We start from the raw sequence: 14,589 nt of genomic DNA on the forward strand, positions 1-14,589 counted from the left end.
GACAGCTTGCTGACGTCTACATGACTGCATCATTTTCAGTAAAACATATTGGTGTTTGTGTAACTTATATGTGGTGTGTTACTCCTGAGTCATACGTCTGTCTGCAGCAGGAGGAAAAACTGCATGAACAGCCTTCTGTCTTTGTCCAAACAACAACAAGTGTGACCCAGAGACCAGCCGTTAAATCCAGACGCAGTGACAGTTGGTAACCATGAGTCTGCGCCTGGGTTTAAAGTATGCCTCCTGTGTAGGTCAATAGTAGCTGTCACTGTTTAACTGCTTTCACACTGACTGGAGGCTTTATAAAAAAGGACTCTACACCATGAAGTCAGAGTGTTTCCGTCTCTGCCACTTTAACGGTTGTTCTGTTTTGTTGGCCTGGCGCCCAGTTTGAAGGTGTGTTTTATTTGCCTGGGTTACGCCCACTCATTAAAGCTCTGTATGGGGAAGTTATTGGTCAAGGACGGTTTTATTTTCTTTTTTAAAAACACAGAAAGGAAAAGTGTGTAACAGCAGTAGGTCTGGTGCCGGCTGGGTTTAAATTCACATGTTGCAACCAATCCAGGCTGTGATATGATGGCATGTCTGCTCTGATTGGTCCGTTTAAAGCTGCTTGTTTGTAGAAATGCAGGCCTCCACTTTGACTTTACCTGCTCTGAGTTTTTGTCTCTCATAGGGTTGTCACATTTTTCTTTAATACAGTCTCTGTTTTGACCCAATTACTCCTAATCTAGTAAAACAGAAAAACGACGCTGTTGTTCAGACCTTTTTGGGAAAATAAGCATGAAGCTTATCTATTAGTTTTTTTCTTTATTGACTTTCTTGTTCTTGAAGCAAATACAAACATTGGCCTTATAAAAATATATCTTCTTCATATGTTTTAGTTCACACTTAGGTGTCAGAATTTTCTGTTCTTTCAGACTTTTTAATCTCACCTGTTTTTCAAACCATACAACTAGCTCTTTATTACAGTATGAAGATTAAAAATCACAACAGATCTTCAGTCATATCTCAACAGAGCACTCTCTAAAATGAACAGATTCACTGGCAACATTTGGGTAAGTATTTGTGCAGTTCAGATAGTTTGCCTGCAATTTTTAGTCATTAAAAACAAGAAATGACCCAGTTTCAGACTTCTGTTTTTGTTACAATGTCATCAAAAGGGTGTCAGTATTGTTTGACTTTTATTAGCACAATATCGAAGATTAAAAATCTGGTATAGAGACAAAAATCTGCAGGTTTGGAGCCATTTTTAAGGCAATGGTGCCAGAGATAAAAGAGAATGCACATTTTTGGTCCAGTAAGTTTCACAGATTGGCAAATCAAATTCCTTAAGTCCCTTTGGTGTCTGAAAAAGATGCAAAGGTTACATTTATGTTTCTTATAAACATAGAGAGAGAGAGGAAGAGGATGATATACTGTCAAAATTACTCAAATACATTTGCAATGTATTAGCATCATTAAGTTGGTATTTGGACAGCAACAGATTTTATCATCTGGCCTCTATTTACCACCACAATGGATTTTAAATACGATCAAGAAGTATGTTGTAAAGTATAGGCTTTCAGAAGTAGAGCTGAACAATCTTGAAAAAATGTGTAGTTGTGATCAGTATTTTTACTTGTATTTTAAATGCAATGTGAATTGTTGTCTTAAACGAAATTTGTGATAAGAAACAAACAAAAATAAGGAAAGTTGATACTTTGAATGCTATTATGGTGTTTGCAGAATGTGCAGAAAATCCATATTACACTGATATTCTCTCACACATTTCAAGTTGAAGAAAACCTTCACCTTTCTTTGATTTGAAAATTGCAGAAGAACGTATCTTGCAATTTATTCTACATTTTGTTTAATTGCTCAGCCTTAAATAGAGGTATGTGGACGATTAACTGGCAGATATGTGGTCTGTTCCCTGGTCACTCCAAGCTGATCCAAAGTCCGGAGATGATTCCTGGGGTTAAATTGGCATTTGATTTATGACTTGAGTTCTCAATATTAAGGTGCTGTTGTATCACAACAGATAGAAATGTGGTTTTAATTGTGCTAGTATCATACTGAAGTTTAAAAACCTGGTATCATAATGCACTTCATTTCCATTGATTTGCCTCACTGGGGGGCAGATGGCCAAAATCAAACTTGACACGTCGACACACATGTGCAGCTGGGCAACCAAGGTCAAGTTCGACAGCATCTCTTTTGTCCAGGCCTTTTCACACCTGGTGAAGTGCCTGTAGATTACTTGCAGTTTTTGGGCCCTTGGGACATCCACAGGATAACCAGGAGCTCATGGCGCTCAACCTGCATGGACAGTACCCTAGGCTGTTCTTACTCCCCATATCCACCCCTTACTCAGGCCTAATGGTGTGGACTTTTTACATTTTCAGATTATTTTGCCATGCCCCTGGTAAAATGCACGGACATCCAGAGTACAACTGGGGTTGTGTCACATCCTCCTTCCTGCATGATGGTGCCCCCAGACAGCTTACTCGCCACATCTGTGCCTTTCTTTCAGCCTCAGTTTTTTGCCCAAACCCGCCTAAAACTTCTACACAATACTGTATGTGTTGAAGGGGAATGAATTAATCAGAAAATGATGGCAAACCTGTGCACACTGCCTTCATTTTTTTTAGTTAAAAACAACAACAACAAAAATTAAATATTTCGGCTTAAGACTTCTATTTTTGTTGCAGAAGGTTGTCAAAGTTTCCAGTATTTCAGTGCTTCTTTTAATACCACATGTTTTAGGATGATAAACCTCTATATTTTAATGGTTGATTGCATCAAAAATTGCTGGAAATTTAAAGGAATACATCAGTTTCAAGATATGTGAATAGCAAAGGCGAATTCAACAAAGTTTGCAGGCAAACCCCTTTGCACTGTCTAAAATGTACCAAACGTTACCAGTGTTGTTTTGTGCAAAGCTTTCCTGCATATTTGTGCAATTTAGGTGTGCAGGCACAGTCCTCACTATTTGATTGTACAAAAAGAAGTTACCCAACCGGGCACTTAAGACTTCTACTTCTGTTGCAAAGGCATCCAAAATGCTAATTAGACATTAGATTTCTGCTATGATTGTGTAGAAGATTATCATTTCTAATCCTGTTCCCTCATTCTAACACTTTATTCCCCTCTTAGTGCTTGTTTTCAAAGTCATTATCATAATAGATTTGGACAGCTCTGCATCTTATCTCATGCTCCAAGTTTAGGAGTCCTCTCTAGAGTTTCTTATGCTTTATTTTGAAAGTTCTGCTATGGCCAGTACTCAGGCCAAAGTTGCAGCCTGTTCTAAACTGCTCAGCTGAAGTGAGTGTTTCTGAAGAGAGGCCTGAGCCTGAGGCTCTTCTCTTATGTCTCAATAATGAGTCTAAATAAATCAGTCAGTGCTAAAACTTGGCAGGGAAACAGCTGTATAATCAGATCATGACATACAGTCAGAAAAAGCCTGACAGTGTGGTAACAGACAGCTCCCTCGAGTATTTGGTTAGTGTGTGCGTGGGAGAGCGAGCAGAAACTGGACAGTGGTAGAAAAGTACGTGTGATGATTTTCCTTCCTCACAATCAGAGACTCTCCTCCCGCTCACTGAATCATCTCACCCCTGGGTTCGACCCAAACTGATCCGTACATTTCTCCACCGTCTCTTTCCCTGTGAGTCAGCAGGAATGTGAGGAATGACCCGTACGAGGCCTGGCCCTTTCCCACCCTGCTCTCATCTGCCCATTTTTAGGCATACACTACTCCAGCTTCTCTTTTACGTTTTCACCATGTCATCCTTTCTCCCTGTTAACCGCTTTCCTTTCCTCTTTTATTCTTCTCCTCCGTCCTCGTATATTTTCCTCCTCTCAGCGAGCGCTTTCTCCCTTGAGCCGCTATTTTCAGTCAGCTCAGCACTTAAATTTCCACAAATTACAGCATATAGGAGAGCCCCTCTGAGCTGGGCTGCATATTTACTCGAACCGCAGTGAGACCTCAAAACCGCTGGCTCTGAGACCCCCCCCCAATCCTCATCCTCCGAGCCCAGCAGGGGGGGCACTAGGGTTTTAAACAGGGGTGTGATGAGACACTTATCACGAGACGGGATGAGATGAGACAAGGTTTTACACTTTTTTTGTCTTTGAAAGCCAAATATATGAGTAGAAATGTTTCTCTTATTCAGGCAAAAGACTGCAGACACATTTTTAACCACTGAATATCACTGCTTACATCTACTTTGCACACTCCATCTAGATTGCACAAAAACACTGAAATGTTGCACATGTGTTTGAGCAGTACAAAGTGCAGGAGGTTGCACTTTTTTAGATGATAGAAAATAATCAAATACCCAATATTCATTGCAAAGCTTTCCAATTTTGTTGCTGTGGAATCAAAAATTTCCCTTTTATTAGTTTACTGTTTAAAGTTCTAACCTTGAACCTTGAACCCAGTGTTCCATCAAAGTTAAACATTTTTGAGTCATCACAGCCTTAATTGAAGAGGCTCTTTTAACAACACCCAGGGAGCTGTTTCATTGCTCTGAGAACTATTAGTTAAATGTTTATTTTTCTAGCTGAGGTGTAATTGAGGTGTGTGTTTTTATAAAAGCAGAACTAAAGACAGGCTCACTGCTCTGCAGGCTGAACTCTTTCATGTCAGCCGTAGCCGTGAGCGTGGGCGGGCAGGGGGAGCCCTCTCCTGTTAAATCAGAGACAGGTCTCTCTTTCGGTCAACAGCAGGAGCCTGTCGACACATGCAGAGATGAGCGGCTCCTCTGGCAGGATTTTAGGATTCACTTCACGCACAGACACCGTCTTTAAGGTTTCCTGCTGCACTGGTCAAAACCTGCAGAGAGGAGACACTGAAGTTTGCAGGCAGACTGGTTTCTTCTGAAAGGAGATGAATGAGGCTGTTAAACTGAGCCTTTGCACCCTGATGGGATGAGATGAGGGCTGGTGTGTTCCTCAAGGTTGCCACATAATCCTTTTGTAATACCACGCTTTTTAACGTGATGTCTTCTGCCGTTTTAATGACCAACAGTATTAAAAAAGTACCAGAACATTAAAAACTTGATCTGCTTCCTAGCGGTTAAATGCCTCTCCTGATAGTGGACTAGGACTTTCAAATTCTAAGAGGTTCATGTTTAAGTCAGATAAGATTTTTGTGCAAGGCTTGAAGAAAGCGTTCTTAGGATATTGCATTAGCAAAAGGTACACATGAGGTCAAATTTACTTGATTTCTTTTCTTTTGAGTCAACGTTTGACTCACAAACACACATTCTGACATTTGCATAAAAATGTTAGATTTTGGAGGTCAAAGGCCAAAAAGTCGAGATGATCTGGCTGAAAGCTTACCCCTTGTTTGAAATTGCAATATCTAAAGAATGCTTTCTGGGATTTTCTTCAAACTTTGCATAAATATCCACTCTAAAAATGAACATGAGGTCTAATGAAATTGACCTTGACTTCCTTAATCTAAGTTCATTGGAGAGTCAGAGAAGGTACAGTCCTGTGCATAAGTTTTAGGCATGTAGGGTGCTAAGGATTAACCGCAAGGCCTGGCTTCCTACAACTCACAGCTGGAGAAGGGGGTAGGAGTCAAGATCAACACATGTCAACACACGTTTGTCACTCAGCAGCCAAGGTCAAGCTCGACGGCATCTCTTTTGTCCAAATTTTCACCCGTAGTAATACAGAGACTGGCAGTGGCTTTTGGGCCATTGGGACATCCACAACACAAGCAGGGGCTCGCCACAGCCCTTCTACCCGCCTAGTAGTATCCTAGGCCAGTGATTCTCAACAGGTCCCACCACAGTACCTTTAACTACAAATTGCAACCCAAATATCCAAGCTACTCAAATTTATTGGAAGAAAAAGGCCAGTTTGGATGGAAACATGACAAAACGGTCCCACTTTACTTGAGTTTTACATGATGATGTGGACTTTTTTTTTTTTTTTTTTTAGCAATTTTCAAAAGATTTTGAGAAATTAGCTTATCATTGGAAAGAGGCTTTCATATGCCAAGAAAAGGATATAAATAAGTTGAAATATTGAGAAAACATCAAAATTTACCCATTATGATGGCAAAATAGAGTAAAAAAGGTATGAAAGTATGTTTACTTCCAAGTCTTTCTCCACCATTTTTTCCAAAACACATCCGTGACGCACTAAAAACAGCTCCGGGACCCACTAGAACTACTGTCCAAGGCCATCCTAATTCTCCATATCCATCCTTTACTCCACCCTTAAGGTGTGGACTTTATTTTTTAACAGATTATTTTCCAGTGCCCCTGGTTATATGCAGACATCCAGAGCATGACTGGGGTAGTGCCAGTCCTCCTTCCATCTAATGGTACCCTCAGGCCGGCTTACTTGCCACACCTACGCTGTACTTCAGCCTACATTTTTGGCCCAAACATGCCTAAAAGTCCCTCACAGTACTCTATTTCTGCAAAATTTGAAGAAAATCCCTAATTCGTGTTTGAGATATTGTACTAACAGGGAAGAGACAGAGGCTTTGACAGCGTGCAGGAGTTTGCCTTAGGTTTTGATCACTGAAAACAATCAATTACTAAATGCTGGCAGCCTAGGACTTCTATTTTTTTTGCAGTGGTGTTGACATTGGTATCCTTTGACTGGTGTCATATCGAAGTGCATAACTAGTTCTGTGACAACCTTACCAGTCATGTTAAACCTCCATGAATCAGAGAAGACACCTGTCCGATCAGTGAACCTTCCTTGATTCTTAAAAGCAGCAGCTGTGTTAGTGTGCCTGTTTCTCCTCCTCAGCGCCTTGCTCAGGTGCTGCTGTCCCTTCACATTAGTGAAGTCAGATCAGCTGTCATCACCAATCTATAAGCCGTTGATCTGGCCCGCTGACCCGATAACTCCTTGCCACACATCCACTACCTGGCCAGGGCGGCTGAGTTTAATACTGTCTGGACGTCACTCACCTGATGTTACTCCAGGTATCGGCTCTGGCAGCTGCATGGGACTGAACTTAAGGACTGCCTTGAAAGAGTCTCACATGCTTGTGAACAAATAATCTCAATTTGCCGATGAGGTCTTGGGAATCTGGATATCTGTCAGTGCCACATTTTCAAGTGACACATTCCTTATTGTGGGCTGCATGGTGGCAGTAATAATTCTGGTGACAAGACAACCTGATGGTGCTGGACTTTAAGTTAAGAAAACCTTGTAGGGATAATCCTCTGAAGATGATACAGAACTCTTCAAAATTCAACATAATACCTGAGTTTTAGCTGCTTAAAGAGGTTCAAAATAACATTTTTTCGGGTCACTGGTGGCCTAGTGGCAATGTTTGGATGCCTGACATGAGGCTGTTGTCTTCAAAGTGGGCATCCTGGGTTCCAAGTCAAGCTATGGCTCCTTTCCAGCATGTCCTTCTCCACTCTCTCTTTGTTTTTGTTTTTTTTACTCTGTCCACTGTCCAATCTAAATAGTGGCGCAAAAAGCCCAAATCTAAAATATATTATCAAAATATCCCACGCTTTTCTTAAAGTTCATTTCCCAATGTTTTTGCCGGACATGTGTGTTTGTGCTCGGTCAGATTGTCCCACACTCAGCCTCCTCTTATAAACAAGAGCATTATTGTCCTCGCCTGACAGGGTTAATTACAGGGAGCAAAGAGACGACAGCGACTTACAGAAGTTTGAGCTGCAGCTGGACTCCTTTTACCCTATAGTTTTGAATATTTACCGCCTTGTACTTACACTGAGAACAAGCCAGTGACCCTTGAGTGGAGCGAGGAATTTTATACAACAGTGGTCATTTACTACTTCATGTTTCTGGGGTTTACATGGATGCAAATATAAAATGTTGGCCAACTTTTCACACTTGCATTTGCCTCATTTTTTTCTCTGTTTCTGTGTTGTATGTGCAGCTGGATGGGACCGTCGATCTGGACGAGAGACGCCTTATCCGTTCAGCCATCCGGGATTTAAGGAGGAGGGAGATCGAGGACATGGAGGCCGCTCTGGCCAGCAAGAGGTTTCGACCAACGCGCCTGAAGCAGCAGGAGGACAAGGAGAACCACCACAGGTAGGAAGATGCAGACACTCGTAACCTTTTCACACATGCACAGAACTCTTGGATAATTTAGCAGATATTTGATTGCAGCCAGTAATAATCTGGAAAATTCACTCTAGGTCAGTGGGTGGGTGGAAGATGTTTACATCCTGCAACTAATAAACCCTTTACTCATACAATGAAACTGCTTCATGGTCATTTCTGTTTGCAAATATGACCTTTTATGCTCTCTTTAAAAGCATCAATGCAGTCTATTACTTTCAGCATGCTAAAAATGCCATCATAGTTGATGGAATGTTTCTTTATCAGCCATCTTTGAAGTAATGTAACAGTTATCACCCAATATGACCACCTCTGTGCCCTTAGTTCCAATAACTGCCTCTTTTCCTAAAGGGAAAATTTCCTACTGATGTGTAAAAGTACACTCATGAAGATTTCAGGAATGTGCTGTCCAGGAAATTTCAGGAGCACATGTGTAAAAGTGGCCAAAGACACCTGTCCTAGTGACAAACTGATCTGGTTCAGGTGAACAGGAGAGGCTGAGAAATGATCACAAACCCAGACGCAGCATTCCTGAACTCTAGTGGGAAAATATGAGACGTCTGGAAAAGTCAAGTCAAGTCAAGAAGAGAGGGGACAGAAAGCCACAGGGGCAGTAAATGTGTAAATTTCCATGGTGTCAGCACGTCTCAGCAGTCATACTTTCACTTTTAAACCCCTCTGCTTATGTCATCAGATTACTGACTGTCAGCGTTTAAGATGCTAGAGTCTCACTGAAATCCTCTTTCTGAGATCCTTTTAGTCTTCAGTCCTTTTCACACATGTGCTCATGAGAATTTCTACAATATCAGGACAGCCTTATCAGGATATTTTACTCAGTTGCACCTTCCCACATGTCCCTCACAGTTGGAGACTTTTTTGTGGGATTGGAGGGGGATGGGGCATCTCAGGAGGAAAGACATGACATATAGAAGGATGCTGAGGAGGTCACATGACTTTCTTAAGCCCAGGCTAGATAAAGATTTGCAATGGGCCACTCTGCAACATTTTGAAAGCTGACCAATTCACACTGCTACAACTAGAGGGGACGATTCATCATTTCCATTAAGGCTGGGCAATCAATGGAAATTTAGATTAAATTGCAATTTGGGCTTCTGCAGTTTTCAGAGGGTGCAATATTTCTTTGACCTTAAATGAGTGTGAAATTACCAGTTTAAAATAATTTTTCTGCAGAGATTTGCTTTGTAGAACATGCAAACATTCAAGTGAATTTCAAGAATAGTCTGCCAAAAATATTAATTTCCTTTTTTTGCATTTGCTTTTCTTACTAAAAATGAGAATGACATAAAAACAATATTTTTTACAATACAACAGTTCATTTTGAATTTGCAATATGAGTCCAAATCATCACAGTTGGATTTTTTTTTTTTCAAAATCTTTCAGCCCTAGTTAAATCTGTCTAATATTGTGTTGGTTCAGATATAGAATATGTATTAATTGTGTTAGTTGATAAATACACAAGATTTACTAGAATTACCACGCCCCCCTAATGCTACGATATAAAATCACTGAGCAGTTCATCTCAGTGCAGTCTGTTGTTAGCTGATGTCACTACCTCCATTGAAAGTTAACAGCCAGCATTATGCTGTTTTTGTTTATTGTGAGGCAAATTTCCCAAATCTATCAGCCACAGTGATCTGTGGGTCATTAAAATATCATAACAGAGGGATTTGTGCCAGAAAACAGTAAATTTAATCCCCAACTTCTGTTTCCATGCCCTGGCACAAATCCAGGCAGCTGTGCTCTGATCAGAAGCTTCTTTAAAAGATGACAGGATTGTATTCCTCAGTAGTGGGCGTGGCTTCAGCTCATCCAACCAACACACCCACACCATCCTAGAGCAGATTTTACTGCCTCGTTTTTTAGGATTTTGAAGCTTAGTTTTATAAACTCTGAGATATTTTACATGACTGAAATTCAGTCTGGTGGTTCATAACACAGTGACCTGTCATAAAACAAACTTAAAATAAAGTTTTCTTAATCAGTTTACAGGGACTTTAATACTGGACGCTGATGCATTTAACAGCTGATTTAGGGATGGTTTTATCAGGCAGAAGAAGGGACATTTGGACAAACCCTGACCTGTTTTCCTGGTCAAGCGTTAGAGGAAAATACTCAAATAATATTTTAAACATGTATATCAGCCCTGATTTTACTATCAGTGCCCCCCCCCCCTGTACTTTAACATTATTTTTCTGACCTAATATGATTTATTAGGACTCATAAAATCTTTACTATCATACTGATTTGCTAAACTTTCATTTGAATTTCTAAATTTATTTGATTTTTACCTTTGAGACTAAAGGCTACAGCTGTTCACCAATGAGCATGATACAGAACTTTTAAAAGTAGCATGAAATTGCAAAATATCATGTAGGATTCTTTGCACTTATGCTGTATTAAAGAGAATCCCAAAATGTAGTAACTCTAAATGCAGTTCTAGGTGTTTAGTAATGCCAGTTTATATTTAGACTGAAGCACATCAAAGATGAACCTCTCAGGTGTCTTTCTCTTTCTTTGTCATTATAAAAACTGCTGCACAGGTCTAATGATTTCCACTCACCACAGCTCTCAGCCGACTCGAGTTACAATAACAAAAGAGGCGCCTCTCTGTGGCTGCTAAAGAAGCAGACATACCTACTGTAGAAAACACGCACGTGCCTCCAGACGCACACGCTCGGAAGCTGTCTGAAAGTTGCATTATCCCGTACCTCCCGGAGGAATGTGAAATATTTCGCTCAGACGTGGCACACTTCCTTTTAAGAGACGATAATGACAGAGAAGTATGAGTAATACAAACCGACATAAAAGCAGGCAGTGAAACGGAGAAAATGAGGCCAAAAAAGGCTGATTTTTTAACACCGTGTTATTGAAGTTAATTTGAAACAGCAGAATCAATCAGTCAGGTTTTGAGTTCTCAAACTGGTCCTGTTATTTTCTTCAGTATTAAAAAAAGAAATTGAGTGTGGAGAAACGAAACATTTCCCAAAAAAGTGTCACATTGAGGAAAGCAAAGAATTTCCCAAAGTTCCTATATTAAAATTCATATTTTGTAGGAATAAATCAATGTTGTCTAGCTTTTAAGCATCTTTATTCCTCACATCTATGCCAGTGCTGTTTTTTTTGTTCTTACTCATCTGTGTTGATTGCATAAAGGTCAAGAGTTAGGCATACATTTGCTTTGTTTGAGGTGTTAATTTACTGAAATGTGAGCAGATAGTCATTGAGCTCAACAGCATAGGAGAAATCCCAATCATCGGCCATAGTGTCAGAAATATCAAATACATGAGCTGAGTGTGAAATGATACACGCTCCTGTAGAAGACAAAGGTTCATAAGAAATCAACCTCGTTTAGAGACAAATATAGTTTACTCACAATTTTAGCCAAAAATACTTAAGTACCCACAATCTGCTTGACCATGGAAACCCTTGAAGCTCCTGCCTAGAGTTTATGTGCTCACATTGATATCAGAGGAAGTTCAGATCTCTTCAGCTATGGAATCAGAAGAGTGCCAGCAACTTTACACAACATGTGGCTTAGCAGTCGTTGACCTCGCTCTGTGATACGTGATCTTCTGCCTTGTTGCTGTTGTTCCTAAATGCTTCCTCAAGGTGGCATCCATCACAGTTCCACGCTTGAAGTCACTGAGCTCTTCAGAACAACCCATTTAGTATCACAAATGTTTGCAAATAGAGACTGCATGGCTAAGTGCTAGATTTTTCTACACCTGTGGTAACAGGTCTGATTGAAGCACCTTAATTCAATAATTAACAGGAGTGGCCAAGTACTTTTGTCCATATGGTGTATAACTAATATGTCATTATCATTTGTAACACATCATGTAACTCTGAAATAAATGTAAATGTAGAAAGAGGGTCTATAAATATGGAGTGGTATAGTGGGATAGGTTCCAGCCCCCACGACCCCCAACATTATAAGCAGTATAGAAAAAGGGTAGATGGATTTGAATGGCCAGTATTACTTCTGGAACCAGAGCAGATGAAAAAGCGGGCAGATCGGGCACTGTTGAGCTCTACAGGTGTCCACCATCTTTGATTTTCTCTTTGAACACCTCTTCAGAAACCAATGGGTGAAATCAGGGAAAACAAGCTTGAGAGAGAGACAAGAAATATGTGGGGTGAATGTGCTAAACCAATGTGTTTTAGAGTCACTGATTTCCTCTGATTGGTTTTCTTCCTGCCAGAGAAACTTTGCTATCTTGAGAATTATCTTCTGCTCCCCTTCACACACATAGAGTGGCCTCTGTGGGGCCCAGTTTGCTGTGTTAAGATGCTATGATGTACTGTTTGTCACATGTCAGTTTGTTTAATCAGTCGTCACTTAAACCACTTCTGTGTCCTTCTCTCAGGTCAGACACCAGCGACAACTTGGACGTGCTGTCACGCAAACTGCAGTCAATTCAGGACATTGATGAGCTCACTAAAATGGTCAGTATAATTAAGAAAAAGCCTGATGCTTCATTCTTCTTCTCCTATAACTGAAACTTTGTTTGTTTGTAGCTCCGTGCTGCCAGCGAATTCGAAGAGAGGAAGATGATCCGAGCAGCCATCAGACAAATCCGAGACGAACAGCAGCAAGGTGAGCACAGATGTTTGATCACATGGAGACAAGCATCGTCTCCGTTAACACGTTGACCGTTCAGCATATTTCTCTAGCAATCTAGGGTGTAAATATTTACAATTACAGCGTGTGCGTGCATAGCTAATGTTAAAGAGATAGGCTGTCTGTGCTGGCTGCTCCAGATCTACCTGGTGATGCTGGATCAGACGGTGGATTCCAGTCATTCCTTACCGCTGTCTGCTCGATGTGAAGCTGCTGTCACTGTGATTGTTAGTGATACACTCTGTGGCTCTGTGTCCCGCTTCCTCACACAGAGCCACATCAGGACGCCTTTAGATGAGATTATCTGTCACCTTGGCCTCCATCCCATCCGTGTTTGCTTTAATTTCCAGAACATCTGATAGGATACTGAGTCACCTTCTTCCTTCTAACTGCTCCACTGCTTCTCTCTGTGTGTTTGTGGTTTTTAGGACCAGTGGAGTGTGGTAAAGCTTCTGGTCGCTACCTGGAGTCTGAGAGTGTGGAGCCCCAAAGCACCATGGGAACTGGGGTGAGTACAGCGCTCAGTTAGAGCTAAAAGAGCAAAGTCCAAGGTCTAGGCAGAGATATACCTGCTGTTTCACCTTGTGTTTGCATCCATCTGTGTCAGGAGTGTAATCGTTAGTATGCTTTCTTATGTGTGTTACTGGACGACACATCAAGAGCCTCTTTACTCAGCTGGTGGTCACTGTTGGGGCTGTAACATGAACATTATAGTAATAATTTGACAGGTTAAAACATTTTAAAAGATAACTAATCTGTTGCCAGCTGGTCTGACAGACATTCTCTGACAGTAACAATGGTACACATGGAGAATTGTGGACAAGCTCATGCTCACATTGCATTAATTTTTGAGGATGTGAGCAGCTGATTCATGACAGCCATCATGCATCTGTGTGGTTAACAACAAGTATACTAGGGAAGTATGCATAGGCGGTTTTACCATTAGGCAAAGGTTGCCAATTGCCTCATGCTCCAAGGGGCCTCAAGATATAAATAAGGCCAAACAATAAATCAAGTTCTTAAGATATATCAAGACAAGATATGAGGTCATTTATAGCAAGAAAGCTCCTTCACACACTTTAAATTGCATATTTCTGTTTGCAACATTTGGGAAAGTTGGTGGAACCTTCAAAGTGTGCAGGTTTCTGTTACTCCTCGCCAGTACCACCCACTTTTCCAAATGATGCCAGTGTATTAGTGCTACTCTGACAATGCTGTCTCTCTCTCAGTCAAAAAATGATGGATGATCATTACGTTTTTTTTCTTTTTGTATGCCACTGATCATTAAAATATTGTAGATTTAATCTTTTTGAAACAAGTGGTTCCTAATGTTTTATTACAATTTAGACCATATTATGGAGTTTTTATTTGATTTTTGATGGTTTAAAATAGATAAATAGTCCCTGATTTAGCTCAGTACATTGAGGAGGCACCCGTTTCAAGGATAAAGCCAAAAAAAAAAGTCTGGACAAATAATCTTTAAAAAAGACGTATTACCAATTATTAAGTATCTATGGCTTTTGTATTTGTTGTCATCCTATCAAACAGGTTTTGATATTTTTTGATTTGATTAGAATCATGAAGAACATAATTCTGGTATTATGGCAGCCATGTATTTCTATATATCGTGTGTTGCCATTCAGGTTAAGAACAGAGATGATCATTTTGGTCTATGTTGCACAGCCCTAGAATTAGGTATGTCTTATTTTTCTTGTTTTGAGCCTGAAAAGAGGTACTCACTATGATTGTTTATGGCATCATGGTGAAGGGCCTCATATTGGTCTCTGCCTTGGGCCTCCACATGACTAGAACTGCTCCTGGATGCACAATATTATGATATCAGTACGAACATTTCTGCTGATATTTACAGCTGATATATCAGC

General features: G+C 40.5%; 1 protein-coding gene across 4 annotated transcripts in view; it reads left to right on the top strand.

The window, feature by feature from the left end:
• Positions 1-14,589, top strand: part of smtnb (smoothelin b) — a 111,699-nt gene that overhangs the window by 27,260 nt on the left and 69,850 nt on the right. For all 4 annotated transcript variants that reach the window (XM_041786940.1, XM_041786942.1, XM_041786938.1 and 1 more), the window contains exons 2-5: positions 7,877-8,034; positions 12,453-12,531; positions 12,604-12,682; positions 13,135-13,214. In XM_041786940.1, coding sequence (XP_041642874.1) covers positions 7,877-8,034; positions 12,453-12,531; positions 12,604-12,682; positions 13,135-13,214 — 396 coding nt within the window. The remainder of the gene's footprint in view (positions 1-7,876; positions 8,035-12,452; positions 12,532-12,603; positions 12,683-13,134; positions 13,215-14,589) is intronic.

Source organism: Cheilinus undulatus, linkage group 5 (assembly GCF_018320785.1).
Source record: "Cheilinus undulatus linkage group 5, ASM1832078v1, whole genome shotgun sequence".
NCBI classification, from domain to species: domain Eukaryota; kingdom Metazoa; phylum Chordata; class Actinopteri; order Labriformes; family Labridae; genus Cheilinus; species Cheilinus undulatus.